This window comes from Mobula birostris, chromosome X, assembly GCF_030028105.1.
Source record: "Mobula birostris isolate sMobBir1 chromosome X, sMobBir1.hap1, whole genome shotgun sequence".
NCBI classification, from domain to species: domain Eukaryota; kingdom Metazoa; phylum Chordata; class Chondrichthyes; order Myliobatiformes; family Myliobatidae; genus Mobula; species Mobula birostris.
In genome coordinates this window covers 71,713,653-71,740,643 of record NC_092402.1, presented here as the reverse complement: position 1 = coordinate 71,740,643, position 26,991 = coordinate 71,713,653, and the positions used below count along the sequence as shown (strand labels likewise).

Here is a 26,991-nt window from a genome sequence, read left to right as displayed (position 1 = left end):
GTGAGCCAGCATGTTCAACGCTCCTGTGGCTCCACGTACACTCCCCCAGCAGCATCTCCAGGAACAAGCAGAGCAGCCTGGTGTCCTCAATGGCTGGCAGCAGGGCTCTGAATACACAGGCTCTGAGCTGTGGGCAGTCTCAGACACTCAGCAGCAGAATCTGCATATTCCAATCCTCTGCTACTGCCTCGGGCTGTTATCCACTGGCTGCCTTAACATGACAGCCTTTACACAGTTCTGCTCCTGAAATCCAACCTGACAGCAGCTCTGGCCTGTTCCCTGTAATCAAACCCTGCCAAGAATAGATACTTATCTAATGCTTGGCACAGCTCTACACTGACACTTACCCGGCACTGCCAGCCCCTTGCCTGTCTGACTGTGCGGCCTTCTCCTGCTGAAAGCTCTTGCTCCACAAGGGTCCCACTCCAAGCCTTATCTCGCAGAGTGAGTACTACCTGCCGTTTGCTCAGATCAGTTTTGTTTTTAAAGCTGTACAGAAGCGGGCAGTGCAGTGGGTAGCACAAATAAAGCCATCTCCCTTAGCAGGCCAGATTCAGAGTGTGTCGTTACTCAGCCGGTGCCAAGTGTGCACCAGCTGGGGGTCAAGCTACCTCGTCCTTGCAGTAAACTGGGCACCAACCCCTCAGGTGAACGGCAAGGCCCTGTGGGCTGACAGTGGGTGGGACCAGGACTCCACAACAAGGCAGTGATAAGGTTATATATACAGTAGGATATATATAGTACTGGGGACTTCCCCACCAGCCTCCCCCTGTGCTTGTGTAACTATGGTAGAAGGAATGTACCCAGCAACTGGAGGATGGAAGATGGACAAGGTAATACATGGAAACCCAATTAGCTAATACGGTGAGACGATGAGAAATACATACTTGTGGAACTGTGTCCCAGTGAGGGACGGTCCATGCAAACGGTGAGTGTATGTTTGTGTGTGTGAGTTTGTTCTTCTGTGACGTCTGTGGAACTTTACCCCACTGGGAGACAGTCTCTGTGAACCTTCACCCCCTTGGGGGACAGTGTTTGTAGAAATTTACCCCACTGGGGGACAGGTGTCTGTGGATCTGAACACAGGTTTGATTCAGTGACTGTGGAACTGACAGTGCTGTGACTGTATCTGTACTGCACTGTCAGTGGAATTTTATACAGTGTGAAGCATTTAATGTAACTTTAACTGCCAGGATACTGTCCCACAGTGAGGGTCAGTTTATGTAACAGCCTGTGTGTGTGAGGACACACACATTTTTTATATATAAGTACATACAGACACATACATATATGAAGGAATGAATGACCAGGAGATTGCAGATCCAATTAATCACAATCATTAGGGGCTCTTGCATTGGAAAATCAATGACAACTCACAACTCGGGTGACAACTCCATGGGTAGCTGAAGGCAGAAGTCCAAACGCAAGACCCAAAGAACAGATGGAGGGAGTGAGACCACGGGACATCCAGCAACCTGGTGACTACTTTTGACATGCACATAGCTGTCAGGGCCGATAAACTGCCCAAGCACCCCAAACTTCACCCCACTGAGAACAAGAATAAAGATGACACAGCAGGAATAGAGAGGCAGTCACCATCCATTGGAAAAAAAATTCAAGATCTCCTCACCTGTAAGTCCAGTATCACAACTTTAACAAAAAGACTCCAGAGCAGATGGTATCCAGAAGAACCTTGAGGAACTCACGTTTGTGAAGAGGAGAATATACCATGGTACCTCAGGGATGACATAATTATGACCGTCTTCAAGAAAGGAGACAAGCCAGACTGTGGTAACCACAGAATAGAAAAGAACAAGAGGATCACAGCAGGAGCAGACCATTGGCCCTTCAAGCTTGCCCCACCATTTAATATGGTCATGGACGAGCTATGCTGGCTTCTTCTTCTCTGCCATTTCTTCATACCTCTTGACTTCTCAATCAAGTATTTATCCATCTCCACTTTAGCCACTTATCATGATCCAGCTTGGGCCAGAGAATTTCAGAGATTCACAGATTCGCCACCCTAAGCTAGAAGAAATCTCCATATATCACAGCTTTAAATGACTGACTCCTATCTTGTAGTTATACTTCCTTGCTCAAGACTCTTCCACTAGTGAATACATCCCAACATCTACCCTGTCAAGGACTCTTACCATTTTGTATGTTTGAATAAGTTCTCATTCTTCACAACTTCAAGAAGCTACAGATGCTAACTATTTAGTCTCTCTTGGTAGGGCAACCCTCTTATCCTAGGAATTGGCCTGGTCAATCTCCTTTGTACTGCCTCCAATGTTACTATTTTTTCTTAGCTAAAGGGACCAAAACTGTAACTATAATTACAGATGAGGCCTCACCAATATCTTGTACAATTGCAACATAACCTCTGCATGTGAATGTGAAGGGTACCTCTCCAGTGTCCTCTGTAAGGAGTCTGTACGTCCTCCCCATGGAATGCATGGGTTTCTTCTGGGTGCTCCAGTTTCCTCCCACAGTCCAAAGGCGTACCAGTGGGTTGGTTAACTGGTCATTGTAAATTGTCCCGTGATTAGGCGAGGGTCGAAGGCGCCGTGGCTCAAAGGGCCTGTTCTGCGTTGTATCACAAACTAAATAAATAAATAAATAAAATGTACTCTGTACTTCACTTACTCCAGATCAATAATGATATGCCTTTTGATTCCTTTTCTCAACCTCCTGCTTCTCCATATTAAGCTCCATTTGCCAATCTGTTGCCCACTCAATCTATCCACCTATATCCTACTGCAGAATTACAGTACAGTATTCTTATTATAATATGCTTTTCCACCTATCTTCATATCATCAGCAAATTTGGAAAACTTACATGGTGTCCCTTCCTCCAGGTCATATGTGTAATTAGTGAACAACTGTGAGTCTGGAACTGACCCCTATGGTACTCTATTAGTTACATCCTTGCATTCTGAAAAGGGCCAATTCATTCTACCTCTGTTTTCTATGAGACAGCCAATTTTCAATCCATGCTAACACACTTCCTCCAATAACATGGGCTTTTAATTTATGCACTAGCCTCTCATGTGTCACCTTATCAAATGCCTTTTGGAATTCTAAATGCACTACATCTCCAGGTTCCCTTTATCAACACTGTTACATCCTCAAAAAATTCAAACAAAATTGTTAAATATGATGTACCTTTCATAAAACCATGTTGAGTAGGTTGAATTATATTCAGCTTTCCTGAATGATTATCAATTTCATCTATGATTATTAACTCTAGCATCTTGCCAGCATAGCAGTTAAACTAACTGGTCAGTCATTCCGTCTTCTGTCTTGTCCCATTTTTTGAACAAGGGAGCCCATATATAATCATATAACAATTACAGCATGGAAACACGCCATCTCTTCCATGCCAAACGCTTACTCTCACCTAGTCCCACCGACCTGCACTCAGCCCATAACCCTCCATTCCTTTCCTGTCCATATATCTATCCAATTTAACTTTAAATGACAACATCGAACCTGCCTCTACCACTTCTGCTGGAAGCTCATTCCACACAGCTACCACTCTCTGAGTAAAGAAGTTCCCCCTCATGTTACGCCTAAACTTTTGCCCTTTAACTCTCAACTCATGTCCCCTTGTTTGAATCTCCCCCACTCTCAATGGAAAAAGCCTATCCACGTCAACTCTATCAATCCCCCTCATAATTTTAAATACCTCTATTAAGTTCCCCCTCAACCTTCTACGCTCCAAAGAATGAAGACCTAACTTGTTCAACCTTTCTCAGTAACTTAGGTGCTGAAATGCAGGTAACATTCTAGTAAATCTTTTTTGTACTCTTTCTATTTTGTTGACATCTTTCCTATAATTTGGTGACCAGAACTGTACGCAATACTCCAAATTTGGCCTTACCAATGCCTTGTACAATTTTAACATTACATCGCAACTCCTATACTCAATGCTCTGATTTATAAAGGCCAGCATACCAAAAGCTTTCTTCACCACCCTATCCACATGAGATTCCACCTTCAGGGAACTATGTACCATTATTCCTAGATCCCTCTGTTCTACTGCGTTCTTCAATGCCCTACCATTTATCATGTATATCCTATTTTGATTAGTCCTACCAAAATGTAGCATCTCACATTTATCAGCATTAAACTCCATCTGCCATCTTTCAGCCCACTCTTCTAACTGGCATAAATCTCTCTGCAGAGCTTTGAAAACCTACCTCATTATCCACAACGCCACCTATCTTAGTATCATCTGCATACTTACTAATCCAATTTACCACCCCATCATCCAGATCATTAATGTATATGACAAACAACATTGGACCCAGTACAGATCCCTGAGGCACACCACTAGTCACTGGCCTCCAATCTGATAAACAGTTATCCACCACTACTCTCTGGCGTCTCCCATCCAGCCACTGCTGAATCCATTTTACTACTTCAATATTAATACCTAACGCTTGAACCTTTCTAACTAACCTTCCGTGTGGAACCTTGTCAAAGGTCTTACTGAAGTCCATATAGACAACATCTACCGCCTTACCCTTGTCAACTTTCCTAGTAACCACTTCAAAAAATTCAATAAGGTATGTCAAACATGACCTTCCACACACAAATCCATGTTGACTGTTCCTAATCAGACCCTGTTTATCCAGATGATTATATATACCATCTCTAAGAATACTTTCCATCAATTTACCCACCACTGACATTAAACTCACAGGCTGATAATTGCTAGGTTTACTCTTAGAACCCTTTTTAAACAATGGAACAACATGAGCAATACGCCAATCCTCCAGCACCATCCCCATTTCTAATGACATTTGAAATATTTCTGTCAGAACCCCTGCTATTTCTACACTAATTTCCCTCAAGGTCCTAGGGAATATCCTGTCAGGACCCGGAGACTTATCCACTTTTATATTCCTTAAAAGCACCAGTACTTCCTCTTCTTTGATCATCATAATTTCCATAACTTCCCTACGTGTTTCCCTTACCTTACACAATTCAATATCCTTCTCCTTAGTGAATACCGAAGAAAAGAAATTGTTCAAAATCTCCCCCATCTCTTTTGGTTCCATACATAGCCGTCCACTCTGATTCTCTAAGGGACCAATTTCATCCCTCACTATCCTTTTGCTATTAATATAACTGTAGAAACCCTTTGGATTTATTTTCATCTTATTTGCCAAAGCAACTTCATATCTTCTTTTAGCTTTTCTAATTTCTTTCTTAAGGTTCTTTTTACATTCTTTATATTTCTCGAGCACCTAATTTACTCCATGCTGCCTATATTTATTGTAGATATCTCTCTTTTTCCGAACCAAGTTTCCAATATCCCTTGAAAACCATGGCTTTCTCAAACTTTTAACCTTTCCCTTCAACCTAACAGGAACATAAAGATTCTGTACCCTCAAAATTTCACCTTTAAATGACCTCCATTTCTCTATTACATCCTTCCCATAAAACAATTTGCCCCAATCCACTCCTTCTAAATCCTTTTGCATCTCCTCAAAGTTAGCCTTTCTCCAATCAAAAATCTCAACTCTGGGTCCAGACCTATCCTTCTCCATAATTATATTGAAACTAATGGCATTGTGATCACTGGACCCGAAGTGCTCCCCAACACATACTTCCATCACCTGACCTATCTCATTCCCTAGCAGGAGATCCAACACTGCCCCTTCTCTAGTTGGTACCTCTATGTATTGCTGCAAAAAAACTATCCTGCACACATTTTACAAACTCCAAACCATCCAGCCCTTTTACAGAATGGGCTTCCCAGTCTATGTGTGGAAAATTTAAATCTCCCACAATCACAACCTTGTGCTTACTACAAATATCTGCTATCTCCTTACAAATTTGTTCCTCCACTTCTCGCTCCCCATTAGGTGGTCTATAATACACCCCTATAAGTGTTACTACACCTTTCCCATTCCTCAATTCCACCCAAATAGCCTCCCTAGATGAGCCCTCTAATCTATCCTGCCAGAGCACTGCTGTAATATTTTCTCTGACAAGCAATGCAACGCCTCCCCCTCTTGTCCATCCGATTCTATCACACCTGAAGCAATGAAATCCAGGAATATTTAGTTGCCAATCACACCCCTCCTGCAACCATGTTTCACTAATAGCTACAACATCATACTTCCAGGTATCATTCTATGCTCTAAGCTCATCCACCTTTCTTATAATGCTCCTCACATTAAAATAAATGCATTTAAGAAATTTTCCACCTCTTACTTTCTGTTTATCACTAATATTGCAAACAACTTTACTATTTTCTTTTTCTTCCTTCTCCCCTACATCTGTTTCTACACTCTGGTTCGCCTCCCCTCTTGTATCTAGTTTAAATCTACCGGAGCCTCTCTAGCAAATCTACCTGCAAGAATATTTGTCCCCTCCAGTTCAGAAGTAGACCGTCCCGCCAGAACAGGTCCACCTTCCCTGGAAAACTGCCCAATTATCTATAAGTTTGAAGCCCTCCCTCCTGCACCATGTCTTCAGCCAGGAATCACAATGGCTATTTTCCAAACTTCTGGTATGCTCCTGGAGTTTAGTGAGTTATGAAATTTTCTACCTCTGCACCAATGTAGCATGCAATCCATCACGTCCTGACGACTTGTCCTCCTATACCCTGAGCTTCTACAATTCTTCATTGCTTGTAATTGTAATTTTCCTAAGTTCTATCACATTGTTGAAATTAGCTTGTTTGATATCTTAGGGATATTACCTACGGTGAAAACTGATGTAAAAAGCAAATTGTCATTTTTTTGTTTAATGTTATTTATTCACCAGCCTTTTTCTCCACATTTACCTTAGTCACCCGCTTCTTACATATACCCAAAGAACCCCTAACTAAATGTTTTTATACAACTTTTCTCTTAAAATTAATTTTCTCCCTTCAACAGTTTTTTTTTGGGTTTTCTGCTGCTGGATCCTAAAAACATCCAGTCCTCTGCTCTACCTCCAGCCCATGCCATTGTACACCCTTGTTTTCAATGTAACTTTGCTCTTGAGGTTCTTTATTAACTACGGATTGTGTCTCTTTTTTCATACAATCTCTCTTTGTGATTGGGATAAACTCTTCTTGAGCATTACAGACCAGCTGTTTGAATACTTGCCATCGTCCCTTTACTGGCCCATCTACCCAGTCCACCTTAGACAACCCAGCCCACATACCATTAGAATTGTCCTTATTTAGATTGAAGTCACTGGTTATGGACCGACAGTGTTCATAAGACCATAAAACATAGGAGCAGAAGTAGGCCATTCAGCCCATCGAGTCTGCTCCACCATTCAATCATGGGCTGATCCAATTCTTCCAGTCATTCCCACTCCCCTGCCTTCTCCCCATACCCTCTGTTGTCCTGGCTAATCAAGAACCTATCTATCTCTGCCTTAAATGCACCCAATGACTTGGCCTCCACAGCTGCTCGTGGCAACAAGTTCCACAGATTTACCACCCTCTGACTGAAGTAATTTCTCCGCATCTCTGTTCTAAATGGACGTCCTTCAATCCTGAGGTCGTGTCCTCTTGTCCTAGAATCCCCCACCATGGGAAATAACTTTGCCATATCTAATCTATTCAGGCCTTTTAACATTCGGAATGTTTATATGAGATCTCCCCTCATTCTCCTTAACTCCAGGGAATACAGCCCAAGAGCTGCCAGACGTTCCTCATACGGTAACCCTCTCATTCCTGGAATCATTCTCGTGAATCTTCTCTGAACCCTCTCCAATGTCAGTATATCCTTTCTAAAATAAGGAGCCCAAAACTGCACACAATACTCCAAGTGTGATCTCACGAGTGCCTTATAGAGCCTCAACATCACATCCCTGCTCTTATATTCTATACCTTTAGAAATGAATGTCAACATTGCATTCGCCTTCTTCACAACTGACTCAACCTGGAGGTTAACCTGAAGGGTATCCTGCACAAGGACTCCCAAGCCCCTTTGCATCTCTGCATAATAATAGTTCTGCCTATTTATTTCTTCCACCAAAGTGCATGACCATACACTTTCCAATATTGTATTTCGCTTGCCATTTCTTTTCCCATTTCCCTAAACTGTCTAAGTCTCTCTGCAGGCTCTCTGTTTCCTCAACATTACCTGCTCTCCTACTTATCTTTGTATCATCTGCAAATTTAGCCACAAATCCATTAATATCATAGTCCAAATCGTTGACATACGTCATAAAAAGCAGCAGTCCGAACACCGACCCCTGTGGAACTCCACTGGTAACCTTTATTCCCTCTCTCTGTTTTCTGCTGATCAGCCAATGCCCCATCCATGCTAGTAACTCTCCTGTAGTTCCATGGGCTCTTATCTTGCTAAGCAGCCTCATGTGCGGCACCTTGTCAAAGACCTTCTGAAAACCCAAGTACACCATGCCTACTGCATTTCCTTTGTCTACCCTGCTTGTAATTTCCTCAAAAATTGCAGTAGGTTATTCAGGCAGGATTTTCCTTTCAGGAACATAGAACATAGAATAGTACAGCACAGTACAGGCCCTTCGGCCCACAATGTTGTGCCGACCCTCAAACCCTGCCTCCCATATAACCCCCCACTTTAAATTCCTCTATATACCTGTCTAGTAGTCTCTTAAACTTCACTATTGTATCTGCCTCCACCACTGACTCAGGCAGTGCATTCCACGCACCAACCACTCTCTGAGTAAAAAACCTTCCTCTAATATCGCCCTTGAACTTCCCACCCCTTACCTTAAAGCCACGTCCTCTTGTATTGAGCAGTGGTGCCCTGGGGAAGAGGCGCTGGCTATCCACTCTATCTATTCCTCTTATTATCTTGTACACCTCTATCATGTCTCCTTTCATCCTCCTTCTCTCCAAAGAGTAAAGCCCTAGCTCCCTTAATCTCTGATCATAATGCATACTCTCTAAACCAGGCAGCATCCTGGTAAATCTCCTCTGTACCCTTTCCAATGCTTCCACATCCTTCCTATAGTGAGGTGACCAGAACTGGACACAGTACTCCAAGTGTGGCCTAACCAGAGTTTTATAGAGCTGCATCATTACATCGTGACTCTTAAACTCTATCCCTCGACTTATGAGAGCTAACACCCCATAAGCTTTCTTAACTACCCTATCCACCTGTGAGGCAACTTTCAGGGATCTGTGGACATGTACCCCGAGATCCCTCTGCTCCTCCACACTACCAAGTATCCTGCCATTTACTTTGTACTCTGCCTTGGAGTTTGTCCTTCCAAAGTGTACCACCTCACACTTCTCCGGGTTGAACTCCATCTGCTACTTCTCAGCCCACTTCTGCATCCTATCAATGTCTCTCTGCAATCTTTGACAATCCTCTACACTATCTACAACACCACCAACCTTTGTGTCGTCTGCAAACTTGCCAACCCACCCTTCTACCCCCACATCCAGGTCGTTAATAAAAATCACGAAAAGTAGAGGTCCCAGAACAGATCCTTCTGGGACACCACTAGTCACAATCCTCCAATCTGAATGTACTCCCTCCACCACTACCCTCTGCCTTCTGCAGGCAAGCCAATTCTGAATCCACCTGGCCAAACTTCCCTGGATCCCATGTCTTCTAACTTTCTGAATAGCCTACCGTGTGGAACCTTGTCAAATGCCTTACTAAAATCCATATAGATCACATCCACTGCACTACCCTCATCTATATGCCTGGTCACCTCCTCAAAGAACTCTATCAGGCTTGTTAGACATGATCTGCCCTTCACAAAGCCATGCTGACTGTCCCTGATCAGACCATGATTCTCTAAATGCCTATAGATCCTACCTCGAAGAATTTTTTCCAACAGCTTTCCCACCACAGACGTAAGGCTCACCAGTCTATAATTACTCGGACTATCCCTACTACCTTTTTAGAACAAGGGAACAACATTCGCCTCCCTCCAATCCTCCGGTACCATTCCCGTGGACCACGAGGACATAAAGATCCTAGCCAGAGGCTCAGCAATCTCTTCTCTCGCCTCATGGAGCAGCCTGGGGAATATTCCGTCAGGCCCTGGGGACTTATCTGTCCTAATGTATTTTAACAACTCCAACACCTCCTCTCCCTTAATATCAGCATGCTCCAGAACATCAACCTCACTCATATTGTCCTCACCATCATCAAGTTCCCTCTCATTGGTGAATACCGAAGAGAAGTATTCATTGAGGACCTTGCTCACTTCCACAGCCTCCAGGCACATCTTCCCACCTTTATCTCTAATCGGTCCTACCTTCACTCCTGTCATCCTTTTTTTCTTCACATAATTGAAGAATGCCTTGGGGTTTTCCTTTACCCTACTTGCCAAGGCCTTCTCATGCCCCCTTCTTGCTCTTCTCAGCCCCTTCTTAAGCTTCTTTCTTGCTTCCCTATATTCCTCAATAGACCCATCTGATCCTTGCTTCCTAAACCTCATGTATGCTGCCTTCTTCCACCTGACTAGATTTTCCACCTCACTTGTCACCCATGGTTCCTTCACCCTACCATTCTTTATCTTCCTCACCAGGACAAATTTATCCCTTACATCCCACAAGAGATCTCTAAACATCGACCACATGTGCATAGTACATTTCCCTGCAAAAACATCATCCCAATTCACACCCGCAAGTTCTAGCCTTATAGCCTCATAATTTGCCTTTTCCCAATTAAAAATTTTCCTGTCCTCTTTGATTCTATCCTTTTCCATGATAATGCTAAAGGCCAGGGAGCAGTGGTCACTGTCCCCCAGATGCTCACCCACTGAGAGACCTGTGACCCGACCCAGGTCATTACCTAGTACTAGATCTAGAATGGCATTCCCCCTGGTCAGCCTGTCCACATACTGTGACAGGAGTCCGTCCTGGACACACTTAACAAATTCTTCCCCATCTAAACCCTTGGAACTAATCAGGTGCCAATCAATATTAGGGAAGTTAAAGTCACCCATGATAACAACCCTGTTATGTTTGCACCTTTCTGAAATCTGCCTCCCAATCTGCTCTTCTGTATCTCTGCTGCTACCAGGGGGCCTACAGAATACCCCCAATAGAGTAACTGCTCCCTTCCTGTTCCTGACTTCCACCCATACTGATTCAAAAGAGGATCCTGCTACATTACCCACCCTTTCTGTAGCTGTAATAGTATCCCTGACCAGTAATGCCACCCCTCCTCCCCTTTTCCCCCCTCTCTATCCCTTTTAAAGCACTGAAATCCAGGAATACTAAGAATCCATTCCTGCCCTGGTGCCAGCCAAGCTGGAAAGCATGCTGGCTTTGGTCTATCTTGTCATGTGCCTCCAGGTACTCTGTAATCTCATCCCTAACAATCAATTCCAACAACTTCCCAGCCACTGATGTCAGGCTAACAGGTCTATAGTTTCCTTTCTGCTGCCTCCCACCCTTCTTAAATAGCGGAGTAACATTTGCAACTTTCCAGTCATCCAGTACAATGCCAGAATCTATTGATTCTTGAAAGATCATTCAATCCTGAAACTGCATTTGAAATTCTATCATATCGTGGTCACTACCACCTCCGGTATCTTTAACCACAAATTCACTTATTAATCCATCCTTATTGCATAAAACCAAATCTAAAACAGCCTGTTCCCAGATAAGTTCCATAACATACTCTCTTAGGAAGCAATCCTTGACATTTTCCATAATTTTTTCTTCTAGCCTTACCAGTTTGGTTCAGCCAATTATAACGTTGATTAAAATCTCCCATGATAATTGCAGTTCCCTTCAAACGTGCCCTAGATATTTCCTCATTTATGGTTTGACCTATTGAAAAGTCCTAGAATACTGTATCCTGGTAATTCTCCTCCTCCCTGATGTGTCACAGTGTTTGGACCTCAGACTCCAGCTCATTTACCCTGACCTAACACTGACTGCAATGATGGTCACTGTTACCAAATGGAGTCCACCAATCCCCTCATGTTGCATCCATAACCTATCACCTTCCCATCCGTCCATTGTAATTCAATAGTGTTATTTAATAGTTGAATGAGTGTATTAAAGAAGTACTGATCTTGCACCCACTAACGTGCCTCAATTTTAAATGCTTGACTGAGCAGTAGAGATAGAAAGAAAACCAGTCACTTACCTGGTTACCACTATCGACTACTCTTATTGTGGCACCTCACTTTCTGCAAGCAGTGTGGCTGGTCTCTGATGATATCCTCGCTCAGGTTCCTGTCCCTTATCTGCCATTGCTGCCAGGAGAAAGTCATTGCCAAAGCCTCCTTCATCCACCTTCTCTCAGTGGCTGGATGTGCTGCTCCCTGCATCACAGTGTGGATTCCGCAGATCTAAAAGCACAGTAGACACAATTTTCAGCATGTGAAGACTCCAAGAAAAATGCAAATCTTCAGAACTAACGTGAAACTGTTTGTCCAGAGTCACCCAAACCTCGGTGATCAAAGTGCAGCATAGAGAGAGCACCTGTGTATGATCGTGCTCAGAGCTCCATGCCATTGTCAATGGTTTCATTGAAGTGATGAGCCTGACACTCAACGTTCAAAGAGCTCAGAGTAAACTTATTATCAAAGTACATATATGTCACCATGTACAACCCTAAGATTCGTTTTCTTGTGGGCATTTGCATTGAATATAAAGAAACACAATAGAATCAATGAAAAAATGCACACAATAGAGACGGACAAACAACCAATGTGCAAAAGACAAGAAACTGCATAAATACAAAAAGTAAATAAATAAGTAAGCAACGAATATTGAGAACATGAGTTGGAGGTCCTTAAAAGTGAGTTCATAGATTGTGGAATCAGTTCAGTGGTGGGTGATTGAAGTTATCCCCTTTGGTTCAAGAGACTGTTGATTGAAGAGTAACAACTGTTCCTGAACCTGGTGGTGTGGGTCTTTGACTTCCTTCCTGATGGCAGCAGCGAGAAGAGAGCATGGCCTGTATGGCAGCGGTCCTTAATGATGGATGCGGTTTTCCTGTGACTGTGCTCCTTGTAAATGTGCTCAACATCCACAAAGCGTAGGCCTTCTGCAAGTCTTCCCTTGCTGCACCACACTTCCCTCTGATAATAAAGGTTCACAGTGAGACCCTGATAAACACTGACCACTTCCCATATCTCAGGAGCCACCCTACATCAAAGGCAGACATCAGTGATGAAATCTGTCACCACCTTCAATTTGCCAGCACAGCCTTTGGCCAATTGAGGGAAAAGTGTGGCTGAAGATCAAGATCTCTGACCAGGCATAAATCTCATGGTATAACAAACAGCAGTGATCTTTGCACCTTTTGTACTTCTGAGTCCTGACCTACTTCCAGCCGGTATGGTGGAAAAATACCACCAAAGCTGCCTTGCCAAACTTTCAAACATAATTTCCAGGTCAACAATGAGGCCCTGGTTACATTTAGTCAAGTTAATTCGGCAAGTTACATTGTGTCCTGAAACAGGTATTCCCATTGCCAACTCTGTCCTTAGAAAAGGTCTTTGTTAACACCACCTCAGTTGGGACATGTGTGCAAAGGCAAGGAACAGACATTTCAGTATCCTCATCAGCCACAGGTGAGGTACTGGATGACAGCAAATGTTATTCTTTATTTAAGAAGAACAACAGGGTTAAGCCAGGAAACTACATGATGGCGAGTCTTACATCAGTGATACGGAAATTATTGGGGGAAGATCTCAAGCACTGGATTCACCTTCACTTGGAATGGCAGGGACAGTCAGCATTGCTTTGCTTTCCGTAATTCCTGCTACACAAACTAGATTTAATTTTTAGAGGAGTTAACTAAGCATATTAATGTTGTCTATATGGACTTCAAAAAGACCTTTGATATGGTCCTGCATGGTAGACTGGTGCAAAAGGTTAGAGATCATAGGATGCTGGGTAGATGGCAAATTAGATCCAACATTGGCATGGCAGTAGGAGGCAGAGCTGATGGTGAAGGGTTGATTTTCTGATGGGAGGTCTGTGACCAGAAGTGTGCCAAAGAATTAGTGCTGGGATCTTTGATGTGAATATGAAGGGAATACAGATGATAAAACAATTAATGGTGTCATAGGTTGTCTAGGACTACAGCAGTATATTGGTTAGTTGGAAGGTTGGGCAGAACAGTGTTAAATTAATATCCTGACAAATGATGCACTTTGGGAGGTCAAGGCAGGGTAGGACATACACTGTAAACGGTAGGGTCCAAGAGAGAGCACGAAGAGATGTACAAGTCGATAGATCCATGAAAATGGCAGCACAGGTAGACGGTGAAGAAGGTACACTTGTTAGTCAGAGCATAGAATATATGAGCTCAGATTTTATGTCACAACTTTATGAACTTCTGGTTAGGGCATACCTGGAGTTTTCCGTGTAGTTCTTTTCTGCACTGGGGAGGGTGCAGAGTTTCTCCAGACAGTTACCTCAGCATGACAGTTATGAAAGTCTGGACTGAAGCAGAGAAGGTTGAGGGACTGGAGAGATGTGTACAGAATTACGAGGGAGAATAGATTATATTTTTCCCCATGGTAGAAGTGTCTAAGACAAGTGAGTATAGTTTTAAGATCGCAAACACGAGGCAATCTGCAGATGCTGGAATTTCAAGCAACACACATCAAAATTGCTGGTGAATGCAGCAGGCCGGGTAGCATCTCTAGGAAGAGGTACAGTCGACGTTTCGGGCCGAGACCCTTCGTCAGGACTAACGATTTTTTATGTGTGTTGCATAGGTTTAAGATGAGAGATTGGAAGTTTAGAGCGGATCTGAGAGATTTTCACATGGAGGGTAGATGGAGTAGGAATGGGTTGCCTGCTGAGGTGGTGATTAGGTAGATATAATGACAGTGTAGACATGGTGGGGCAAAGGTCTATTTTTGTTCTCTATTACTCCATGACTTCATTGTGCGTATTTTAACAGTAACTCTATGTGGAAGTGTGTGTGTATGTGTAAAATTGTACCTCAGTCTGTGTGCACAACTACCCTAATTTATGTGGAACAACATCCCTTATTCACAGTAGAAATTCCCTATTCCACGGGCAGGGCTCTCCGAGCAATACACTGCTGGTCTGCGTCTCTATCCCACCCGGGTGATGCCCATAGTCTTCCTCCATCCATTGCTGACAGATCTAGGCTGAGGGTTGCACACGGTGTGTCGTGGACAGCGCTGTCGATCAGCACTCACCAGTAACATCAGGAAGGAGAGCTGAAGCCCCGGGGTCTGTGGGTGTGAAAGGTCCTGGTATGGGGAGAGTGTCCGGGCGGGGCAGTGAATGGTGGGTCTCGGTGCGGGGTAGTGGGGTAGTGGGGTAGTGGGGTGGTCCCGGCCCCTCCCGCTCGGGGCTGCGCACGCGAGGGGCGTGTGCGCGGCGAGTCTGCGTCGCAGCCGCGGAGCGGAGATCCGTCATCCGCAGTAAGATGAGGACCCCGGTATAGCGCCTCTCTCCTCCGTCCCCCAGCCGGTGGTGAGCGAGCAGCAGTAGCGGCGATGGAGACGGCGGACAGTCAGCGGGCTGAAGCGGAGAACGCGGGCGGGGTAGTCGCACCCCTGGATGAACCGGTGGTGAAAGGTCAGTGTGGGAAAGGGCGCCGAATTTTCCAGTAAAGCAGCGGGTCCGCCCGGTGACTGCGGGTTTGCCGCATTTCTGCGGCCGCCGCTTGCCCATCGTGTGGGTGGAGTCGCTCGCTCATCGTGGCAGCTTCCATCGGCGAGTTCCTGCACCGTGCACGCGATCCCGCACCTGCTCCCACATCAGCACCGTGAACCCGCCCCGCCCTGAGTTCCTGCACCGTCCGTCCACACAGTAAACCGTACTCGCTGCCGGTTCCCACTGGCGATGGCTGGGGAGGGAGGTGGTGTCCAGTCCGCTCCATCGCCACATTGAGGAAGCGCAGCAGCCTCCCCCCACCTCCTCACCACCACCATCACCCGTACCACCAGGATGGGAAGCGCCCCGGTTCCTTTAGTGCTCACATGAATGCTCGGTGCGGAGCGCAGACAAAGGGTTGTCGGTAGCATGTTCGTCAGGCACCGTGACAGCCGCCAGCTACCCGCACCCCAACTCCGGGAAGAGACCCGGGCAACATCAGTATTTGTGAAGAGCTCAGAAAATGAGGAGCAGCGTGCAAGGAGTTAATTCCCCATCTCGCCCTTTGATTGTTGTTTGTCATTGATTGAAACCCGTGAAGCTGCCCATTGATTATGTGTTTGTATAGACTGAGGATGGAGTAAACAGCGTCTCTGCATGGAGCTGGCTGTAAGGGCGGTTTTGTACTGTGAATTCCTTTGTTACCACCGCCCATCACCACTGCATTCATTAAGCCAAGATCTGCATTCATCCATCCAAAGGCTTGATTGAGGTTGAATATTCACGGTTGGGAGTCCATTAGTCCATCAGTTAGCTTCTGTCGATCTTTAGTAATATAAAGGGTTTTTTTTTGTTATCAACCATTCCAAGATGCCACTGTCTCAGAGCGCCGGGATCCTGGTTCTGTCCTGACCTCGGGTGTTGTCTGTGTGAAGTTTACACATTCTCCTTATAACGGCACGGGTCTTCTTTTTGGTGCTCCAGATTCCTGCGCTCCCCCCCCCGCATCCCAAAGCCATGTGAACTGGTGGGTTAATGGATCACTGTCAATTGCCCCAGTGTGTTGGTGAGAATGTGGGAAGAGGTAAGACTGGGATTAATGTTAGATGGGTATGAATTCCACATGGCAAATATCATTGTGGACTCTGTATGACTCCAGAAACTTTTATGGAATACGTTAACTTTATTAGGGACTTATAGTCACCCATCAAGCCCCAGGGTCTAAAAGTTGATTTAATGATGTTAAACTGCATTGTGGAGCAGCCTAACAGCTTGTTTAAGATCCAGAGGATGAAGATTGTTAGTTGCAGATTTCACAGAGCAGTAATGTTAGATAACCTTACATAGTCTCTGTCTCACTGCAGCTTTCTCTATTGATCTTTTGAGATTTCTTGCAGCTGCCAGCAGTTAGCCCTGCAGGTGGGATCTCTGCAGCCAACTCTAGAAGCAGCATACTGCAATGCAAGCAGTACCCTGACAGGAGTGCTGCCACTTCATGGGTGGATGCTGCAGTGTAGGAAGGGTGTGGGAGAGTGTTCCCAGGGATCAGAGTTTCTGGACAACTTGGTGAAGAACAGCAGCAGTAGGATACAGGTGTTGAGGACACTGAGACAGGCACCTCAGGGCTCCTAGAGTGGGGAGATTGTCCACAAGATCTGTGCAAGGACCGAGTTCCTTTGGAAAGCTGCAATACATTTTACTGAAATGCATTTTAACAGAGGTTGGGAATTTAGTGATGTGGGAATTGAAATGAAAGGGATCTGCTGATACTGATGTTTACTTTATGCTTTGCAATAATAATTGTAACTTTGATGTTCTAGCTTGCAGTGTTAGTGGTAACCAAGTTGCCTGCCATTAGCTGTTTTTCAGTTAATTGGAACTGTTATCTAGTAATTACTGTCAACGGAGGGTTCCAAAATTAGTGGTTTCTTTCTAAAGTACAGTGTGTGTGAGCACAGTTTCTGCATTTCACCAAGGATACTTCAGTGGAGTGCCACGGTTGGAATTTGGTGAAGCAGAGGAATGAAGTCTCATGTTTATCCCCCCCCCTCCAAAAAAATCAAGACTTGAGTTAATACACATTTACTGCAGCAACCTACAGCAAATGTGATAAACAGGGAATGGGATAGGCTATGGAATGGGAGGGAAATAATGGGCAGCTGTTGCTTGAGGTGATGGGTGACCAGGATATTCTGTATCCCCTCCACTTCCTGCTGCGTCTCCTGAAACTCTGGCCAGAGGAAGGCTGAGTGCCTTCTAAGGTGTTCTTCTCTCTTGAGCTGTCCTAACTTGAGAGATGTTACACATTTTCAAGGAGACTTTGAGAACGTTTTTTAAAAATAGTTTTCCCTGTCCACCTTGTAATCTCTTGTGAGAGTTGGGAATAGAGTTGCTGTTGATGGGGTTGTCTAATCCTGAAGTGGATTTGGAGGATTATTTGGAAACATTAATGGTATTGCTGCAGAGCTGTGAGATGCCTGGTTTAACTATGAACTGTACAGGAGGACAGGGATCAATGTTGCCAGATGTTCATGAATCTTATCTTATGCTGGGTTTGAGATCTTGATCTTCCTGCACTTGTTTCCTCAGATAGCAAAGGCATTGACAAATTTCATCAGTAGTGCCTACCTTAATGAGAAATACTGTGCTTGAGACGTGGGAGGCAGTCCAGGATTTTCAAGGGCGTTGTGGTGCGCAGAGTGAGTGGACTTGTGGAGGATATCTTCTTTGCTAAGCGAAGGGCTAATTCTCGTATGCTTCAGCAAATGGCTTAATAAAGCTTAGAGCTTAGCTGCTGTAAATGCAAATATTGATGCTGGGATGACCTTGGTACAGGAGTGGAAGCAATGAAGATTGAACCATTTTCTGTAGATTCATTCAATCCCAGGAGGAGATTTGTGGGAAGTGAGGAGCATTGATGCATTGAGGAGGGTTGAAAGAGGGTTGGAGTAATAACTCAGCTTTCAAGGGACTGGAATAGCACGTGTAAATCTGGAGTAACTCAGCAGATTAGGCAGCATCTGTGTTGCTCCAGATTCCAGCATCTGCACACTCTAGTTTCTTCACCCTGCTAGGGCTGGGCTGTTGATAATTGCTTGTGTGTCATCATGTAACAGACGTGGATTGATCACACATTTTGCAGGAGTGCTACATTTGAGCGTAGCTGTAAATAGAATCAGAGTGGGGAAAATGGTGAAAAGACAAATTTTAAGGCTTTTAATCTTAATGAGGATTTGTAAGAAGATCAATGCAACAGTATCAACATTGTAGAATAGAATATAAATGTAGATGTAGCAGGGATTTTACCAAAGTCTCTGCTATATCTGTAGGCAAATTTAATCCTTATAGATCAGACAAATCAAATTGGTCATGGTAATCTTGAAGATGAATTAGTAGGGATTTTCAGGGCTGCTTCTCAGAACAATAGATTGTGAAACTAATCTGAGAACAGGATTCATTCATGATTTCACGGTAAGCATCCTTGGGGGGTGAATGATCGTGACATAGATTGCAGAATCTTGGGAAATTAGTGTTTTAAAATTAAAAGCAGGCAGATAAAGTTGGCTAAAATGTGAAAATAGATTAACAGTTAAGATGGTAGATGTGTAGTAAAAGATATCATGGAGATATTTCCTAATTCTCGATAGAGATAAATTCCATCGAGAAGTAATGACTCCAAGAGAGGAATGATCCATTTGTGACTAAGGAAATCAAGGATAGAAATTTTTAAAAACTAAATCCTGAAATAAAATCTGAAATGCTGCAGGTCAGATGGCATCTGTGTGAAAAGAAATAGAGTTAACGGCTTGGATCCAAGATGCCTCATCAGAACTGGGAAAGAGCTTTCTCTTTTTCCCAGTTCTCACATAGGATCTTGGGTCTGAAAAGTTAACCCTCTTTCTCTTTCCACAGATGCTGAGTGTTTCCAGAATTCTCTGTTTATTTATGTTAAAATGTGCAGCTTTGTGAAGTTTAGTGGTAACCAAGATTGAGAAAATAAGCGAAGGATAATCTATTTTCTTTCTATTTGTTTCTCTGAGTAAACGAGCAATAACTAGTAGAACAGAGATGAAAAAGGGATGCTAAAGTAAATATTGGTCTATTAAATGAAGTGTATGGAAATTGATGGGAAATAAAGAAAATGGCAGAGACTTTGAACAAACTTTTTAAAAAATCTGTTTCCATGGTAGAAGATGATAAAGACTTTCTAGAAATAGAAAACCCAGGAGGAAAAAGAGGGAGACATTCTAAAACAGTCAACATCACTGGAAGAAAATTATTCAGCAAACTCCTGAGGTCTTAGAATAAATGGCTGGAGAGGTGGTGAATGCATTTTTTGTGATCTTACAAAAACTGTCGGATTCTGGAAAGGTCCCTATGGGTTGGACAGTGGTTAATATAACATCCGTTTCAGGAAAGTAGAGAAGCAGGAAGTGACAGTCACACTGACCTCTGTCCACGGGAGAGTGTTGGAGTCCATTATTCGAAAAGCTGTACCTGGGCGTAATAAATCTAAGCAGCATCAATGTGGGTTTGTGAAAGGAATGTTACAATTAGTGTGGTAAAGGAGAACCAGCAGATCGGGTATACTTGGATTCCTAGAAGGTGCCATATAAAAAGCTTCTGCACCAGGTAAAAGCTCCTGTCTCTGGGGTGTATTAGTTGGGGTAGAGGAACTATGTTCAGCATACGAGTTCTATTAGCATGCGTGGAGAATGGGGTAACTAAAAGAAAACAGTTTGGATAGAGGGTCAGTTGTAAGTTGGCCAGCTGTAACTGTGAGTTGCTTCCGACCAGTATAGAGACCTCAAGGATATGCAATCCACATTACTGAAGGAGGTTTCAAATGATACAAAGCGGCGGAAAGCAAGATGTGAGGACAGTGTCAGCAGAAGGATAGTGTTATGTTAAGTGAACAGACAACGGGCTGGTAGCAGGACTGTAATGGGAGGGCCCATAAGACGTAGGAGCAGAATTAGTCCATCTGACCCATCGAGTCTGCTCCACAATTCTATCATGGCTGATCCTTTTTTTCTATCTCCTTCTCAACCCCAGTTCCCGGCCTTCTCCCCGTAACCTTTGATGCCATGTCCAATCAAGAACCTATCAATCTCTGCTTTAAATACACCCAACAACCTGGCCTCCACGACTGAATGTGGAAACAAATTCCACAAATTCACCACCCTTTGGCTAAAGAAATGTCTCTGCATCTCTGCTTTGAAAGGGCACCCCTCTATTCTGAGGCTGTGCCCTCTTGTCCTAGACGATCCCACCATGGGAAACATCCTTTCCACATCTACTCTGCCTAGGCTTTTCAACATTCAAAAGGTTTCAGTGAGATTCCGCGCCCCCCCCCCATCCTTCTGAATTCCAGCGAGTACAGACCCAGAGATATCAAACATTCCTCGTATGATAACCCTTTCATTCCTGGAATCATCCTTGTGAACCTCCTCTGGACCCTCTCCAATGCCAGCACACTTTTTCTAAGATGAGGGGTCCAAAGCTGTTCACAATACTCAAGGTGAGGCCTCACCAGTGCCTTAAAAAGCCTCAGCATCTCATCCTTGATCTTGTATTCTAGACCTCTTGAAATGAATGCCAACATGGCATTTGCCTTCCTCACCACCGACTCAGCCTGCAAACTAACCTTCAGGGTGTTCTGCACAAGGACTCCCAAGTCCCTCTGCATCTCAGATTCCTGGATTTTCTCCCCATTTAGAAAATTTATTTCTACTACCAAAGTGCACGACCATGCATTTTCCAACATGAAGGATCAGCAAAGCATTGGTATTCGCTCCCAAGCCAACACCAAGGCCCTAGTTACACTTAGTTGCCTCTTTTGAGCAAGTGACATCATTTGTGTGACACCAGACTCCTAAAATAGACACTCTATTCCAAGCTCAGTCAAGCTATGAAGCTACCAGCAAGAGGGAGGAAAAGTGTCCTTAAACATGCGTAAAATTCCTGCTAACTCCATACCCGCTCAGAGTAGAGAAGAAGCATTCAGGATGGGAGTGAGATCCTCAGGCCTTGCACTTGCGGCACGTAAAGCCCTGCATAAACAGAGGAAGGAATGCACCACTTCACAGGTCATGCACCTCCTGTCCCACCTGTGGAGTCTGCAACTCCCATACCGGCTTCACCAGTCTAGAACCAGAGCAGAAGCAAGTCGTCCGTACACAAAGGGAGGACGTCTGAAGTGTTGTTGTTCCCTGCTGTAGGAAACCCTGCAGTCAACCACTGTGTTCCGTAAATAGTGAAGTGTTTATTTGAGACAATCCATTTGGTGAATCATCTGCTGTAGTGCCATGGGTAGCTACTCTCCACCTTCAGATTCAACACTGTGCATCAAACACGAGGAAATCTGCAGATGCTGGAAATTCAAGCAACACACATCAAAGTTACTGGTGAACGCAGCAGGCCAGGCAGCATCTCTAGGAAGAGGTACAGTCGACGTTTTGGGCCAAGACCCTTCGTCAGGACTAACTGAAAGAAGAGCTAGTAAGAGATTTGAGAGGGGGAGGGGGAGATCCAAAATGATAGGAGAAGACAGGAGGGGGAGGGATGGAGCCAAGAGCTGGACAGGTGATTGGCAAAAGGGATACGAGAGGATCATGGGATAGGAGGTCCGGGAGAAGGAAAAGGGGAAGGGGGGGAACCCAGAGGATGGGCAAGGGGTATAGTCAGAGGGGAAAAAAAGGAGAGCAAGAAAAAGAATGTGTGTATATAAATAACGGATGGGGTACGAGGGGGAGGTGGGACATTAGCGGAAGTTAGAGAAGTCAATGTTCATGCCATCAGGTTGGAGGCTACCCAGATGGAATATAAGGTGTTGTTCCTCCAACCTGAGTGTGGCTTCATCTTTACAGTAGAGGAGGCCGTAGATAGACATGTCAGAATGGGAATGGGATGTGGAATTAAAATGTGTGGCCACTGGGAGATCCTGCTTTCTCTGGCGGACAGAGTGTAGGTGGACGGGAGAAGCGACGAGAGGCAGAGTCAATAAAGTGTGACTCTCTGTAATGATCACAGTAGAATCAATAAAAGACTGCCCAACTTGGGCATTCAACCAGTGTACAAAAGACTACAAACTATGCAAATACAAAAAGAAAGAAATAATAATAAATATATAAGCAATAACTATCAAGAACATGAGATGAAGAGTCCTTGAAAGTGAGTCCATAGGATGTGGGAACATTTCACTGACGGAGCAAGTAAAGTTGAGTGAAGTTATCCCCTCTGGTTTAAGAGCCTGTTGGATGAGGTGTAATGACTGTTCCTGATCCCGGAGTCCGGAGTCCGGAGTCCTGAGGCTCCTGTACCTTCTTTCTGATGGCAGCAGCAAGAAGAGGGCATGATCTGGGTGGTGGGGGTTCCTGATGATGGACACTGCTTTCCCACAACAACTCTCCGTGTAGATGTGCTCAATGGTGGGGAGGGCTTTATCTGTAATGGATTGGGCCATATCCACTACTTTTTGTAGGATTTTCCATTCAAGGACATTGGTGTTTCCACACCAGCAGCCAGTCAATATACTCGCCACCGCACATCTATAGAAGTTTGTCAAAGTTTTAAATGTCATGCTGAATCCTTGCAAACTTCTAAGGAAATAGAGGTGCTGCCGTGCCTTCTATGTAATGGCACTTGTGTGCTGGTCCCTGAAATGAGAACACCAAAGAATTTAAAGTTGCTGACCCTGTCCATCTCTGAAGTGGACGGGCTCATGGACCTCTGGTTTCCCTCTCCTGAAGTCAATAATCATCTCCCTAGTTTTGCTGACATGGAGCGAGAGGTTGTTATGACACCACTCAGCCAGATGTTCAATCTCCCTCCTATATGCTGATTCATCACCACCTGGTGTTGTCAGCAAACTTAAATATGGTATTGGAGCTGTGCTTAGCCACACAGTCATCAGTGTAAAGCAAGTAGAGCAGGGGGTAAGCACACAGTCTTGTGGTGCACCTGTGCTGATGGAGATTGTGGAGGAGATATTGTTGCCAGTCTGAACTGACTGGAGTCTGCAGATGAGGAAATCGAGGATCCAGTTGCACGAGGAGGTATTGAGGCCAAGGTCTTGAAGCTTATTGATTAGCTTTGAGGGGATGATAGTATTGAATGCTGAGCTGTAGTTAATAAAGAACATCCAGATGTATGCATCTTTGCAGTCTAGATGCTCCAGGCTTGAGTGAAGAGCTAATGAGGTGGCATCACTCCAGATCAAAGCTTTGACAAATTTTGATTTCTGATTTCTGTGGACTTGTTGTGTCAGTAGGCAAATTGGAGCGGATCCAAGTTGCTCCAGGTCTATCGAATTGGGGCAAATATGGAGCACTGTGTGTTGCACTGGCCAACGGCTTCAGTTGCCAAAGGTTATAGATGCCAAGAATGACAGACGAACATGCAGAGGAAAGGCATTGAATTAGTGTGCTAAATTTATTTGGAAGGAAGTCCTTGCTGTCCTTGCAAGTACTCAGAAGTCATGTTTGGACACTTATGAACAAGTATGATGCCTACAGATAGATCACTGGACACAAGGATGTTATAGAATTAAAGCAGTATACTGTAAGTGACCAATGCATTAAATAGCCAGGCAGGAGAGCTTGTTAAACTAGACAAGAGGAATCCTGTAGTATGAATTCACAGCAAGTAGGCAGCTCCTAAAGCAGTCACGCTCATACTAGCAGCAATTACAAAGAAACTCAGATTCAAAGACTTCAAGTGAATGATGACGTGTTTACGATTGACAAAGCCTAGACTAGAATTGGTTCGAGTAAAGTTTCTCTTGAAACTGGGTTTGCATTGTCTGTGTTGTATAGTCAGCTACATGTTGTCAAGGAGAATTGGAATGATCTCCCTTTGTCAATGCACTAATTTAAATTGACACATGGAATCAAGTCCTCAGCAAAGGTCTTGCAGTGTACAGTAGATAAGAACAGATAGTTGCCTCCACAACACACAGTAGAATCACCACCAGAATAGTGTGGAGGGTAATTTGTGTTTGAGGGAAGTTGTGAAGTACCTCCAACAGCACAGTGTAGAACTTGGGCAACCCAAGTGGCATTTGCCCAGCCAGAGGTTGTGCACCTTAGCCTGATACTAAATGCAAGTGAATGATGACCAATTAAAGTCAAAGCCCATTTTCTCGAAGGATAAACACAAAGTGTGCAGCAGAGAAGATATCTTTGTTATTCCAGATGTTTGCCAGATTCAGCCATGGTGGTGACACGGCTACAACAACCTCCTAAAGGAGACGAGAGGTGGACGTGAGCAGACACTGCTGAAAGTATGAATGGCAAGTCTCTCTTGGTTCACTGAGACAGGGTGCGGATGCTGACATTCAATGGCAAGGCCGAGGGCAACACGGCAATGTAGCAGTTAGCGTAATGCTTTACAACGCCAGCTATAAAACCAAGGTTCGATTTCTGCCGCTCTCTGTAAGGAACTTGTATGTGGGTTTTCTCCGGGTGCTCCAGTTTCCTCCCACATTCCAAAGACGTAATGGTTCGTGAATTAGTGAATTGTGGACAATGCCATATTGGTGCTGGAAGCGTGGCGGCACTTGCAGGCTGCCCAATACGATCCCCAGTGATTTGATTTGATACACTCTATGTTTTAATGTCTGTTTGACAAATAAAGCTAATCTTAATCTTAATGACTATGGAGTGGACACAGCTGTTGAATGGATAATGAGTACAAGAGTCCCTAAACATTGCAGCTCACATTCTCAACATAAGCTAATGAAACCACAGGCAAACTGAGAAAGATGTGCAAGCAATGTCTTCAAGGTGAAGAAATTCATCAGTTCCTTTTTTCAAAGACTGTCTTAATTCTGGGCCACACAATGCTTGTATTGTCCCCAGGTCCTCTGTGTGCAATTTCAGCTGTTTGGTTCCAGGGCACATGAATGTCAGTTTGTCTATCATGACCTTAACATTAATGAATGTCAGTCTTCAGAGGATCAAGCACAAGCTGGCTGGCCACTTGAAGGGAGGACACGATTCTCACACTCCAACTAGTGGACTAGACCTCCGGTCATAAACACGGAGGATGCTTGGGCTGTTCCATGAGGCATGCACTTGAAGTAAGTTTACAGATGTGCTCTGTGAGGATGGACCAGCCTGAAAAAGATTGCAAATACAGATTCCCAGCCATTCCATAACTGGAAGTTTGAAATGTCAACAGGTTAAGGTGATTGGAGATGAAGTCATTGAGTTGTTATCTCAGATGGTCTCAGAGGAGGCTCCAATGTACTTGATCGGAAAGAGCTGCAGGGGGTTGTAAATTCAGCCAGCTTCATCATGGGCATTAACCTCCTCACTATTGAGGACATCTTCAAAAGGCGCTGCCTCAAGACAATGACATCCGTCTTTGGGGGCCTTCACCACCCAGGACATGCCGTCTTCTCATTACTACCATCAGGGAAGAAGATACACACTCAATGGTTTAGACGCAGCTTCTTCCTCTCTACCATCAGATTTCTGAACTGTTCATGAACTCTACCTCATTATTTTGCTCTGTTTTTTCACTGTTTTATTTTTATATACTTGTAAATTTTTTTTAATGTATTGCACAGTACTGCTGCTGCAAACAACAAATTTCATGACCCACTATATGTCAGAGTGATAATGAGCCTGATTGTGATTCATCTCAATTGAACGCCGTGGATGAAAAGAGTCTCCAGCAGTGAAAATAGAAAACTGACCAAGTGACAGAAGCCAGTCAGTAGTGGGAGGCTGTAAACTGCAGAGGAGGAAAGTAATGTACCCCATCCGTTATTTATTTATATACACACATTCTTTCTCTCTGTCTCCTTTTTCTCCCTCTGTCCCTCTGACTATACCCCTTGCCCATCCTCTGGGTCCCCCCCCCCACCTTGTCTTTCTTCCCAGACCTCTTGTCCCATGATCCTCTCATATCCCTTTTGCCAATCACCTGTCCAGTTCTTGGCTCCATCCCTCCCCCTCCTGTCTTCTCCTATCATTTTGGATCTCCCCCTCTCCCTCCCACTTTCAAATCTCTTACTCGCTCTTCTTTCAGTTAGTCCTGACGAAAGGTCTCGGCCTGGATTGCATTACTGGGGAAGGAGCTGAGGCAGATTCGGTTGCAACATTCAGAAAGTTTCAGGCAAGCCCCTCTCACATACATAAACACTTGTGGCCTAGCTTGTCCAAGTTTTCCTCAAGGCTACCTGCCCATTCAAGGTCCATTCCTTCAGCAAACCATCCAAGAACTGCTTCCAGTGTTTAAATAGGAAGCTAGTGCTATCCCCAATGTTCTAGAAATTATCATGCCAACATGCTACACAACTGAAGTATAATCTCCCTACCTGTGTGCAATTCCCCAAACAATTTAAAAAACAAAACATTATTTTAGCTTTCATGATTACATGTTGCATATACCTGCAAACCAGCCCTTTGTGAATTTCAGACATTGACAGGCAGATCCCTCCCGGCTCTGAACAGCATCTGGGCTCAGTCCTGACC

The 26,991-nt window shown here is 44.4% G+C and overlaps 1 protein-coding gene across 1 annotated transcript in view; it reads left to right on the top strand.

The window, feature by feature from the left end:
- The first annotated feature begins 421 nt into the window (after nucleotides 1–421).
- The window catches only part of maptb (microtubule-associated protein tau b), a 78,203-nt gene continuing 51,633 nt past the window's right edge, over nucleotides 422–26,991 (top strand). Inside the window, exons 1-2 of the mRNA XM_072249248.1 lie at nucleotides 422–444; nucleotides 15,380–15,490. Of these exons, the coding sequence (XP_072105349.1) occupies nucleotides 15,409–15,490 (82 nt within the window). The 5' untranslated portion in view covers nucleotides 422–444; nucleotides 15,380–15,408. The remainder of the gene's footprint in view (nucleotides 445–15,379; nucleotides 15,491–26,991) is intronic.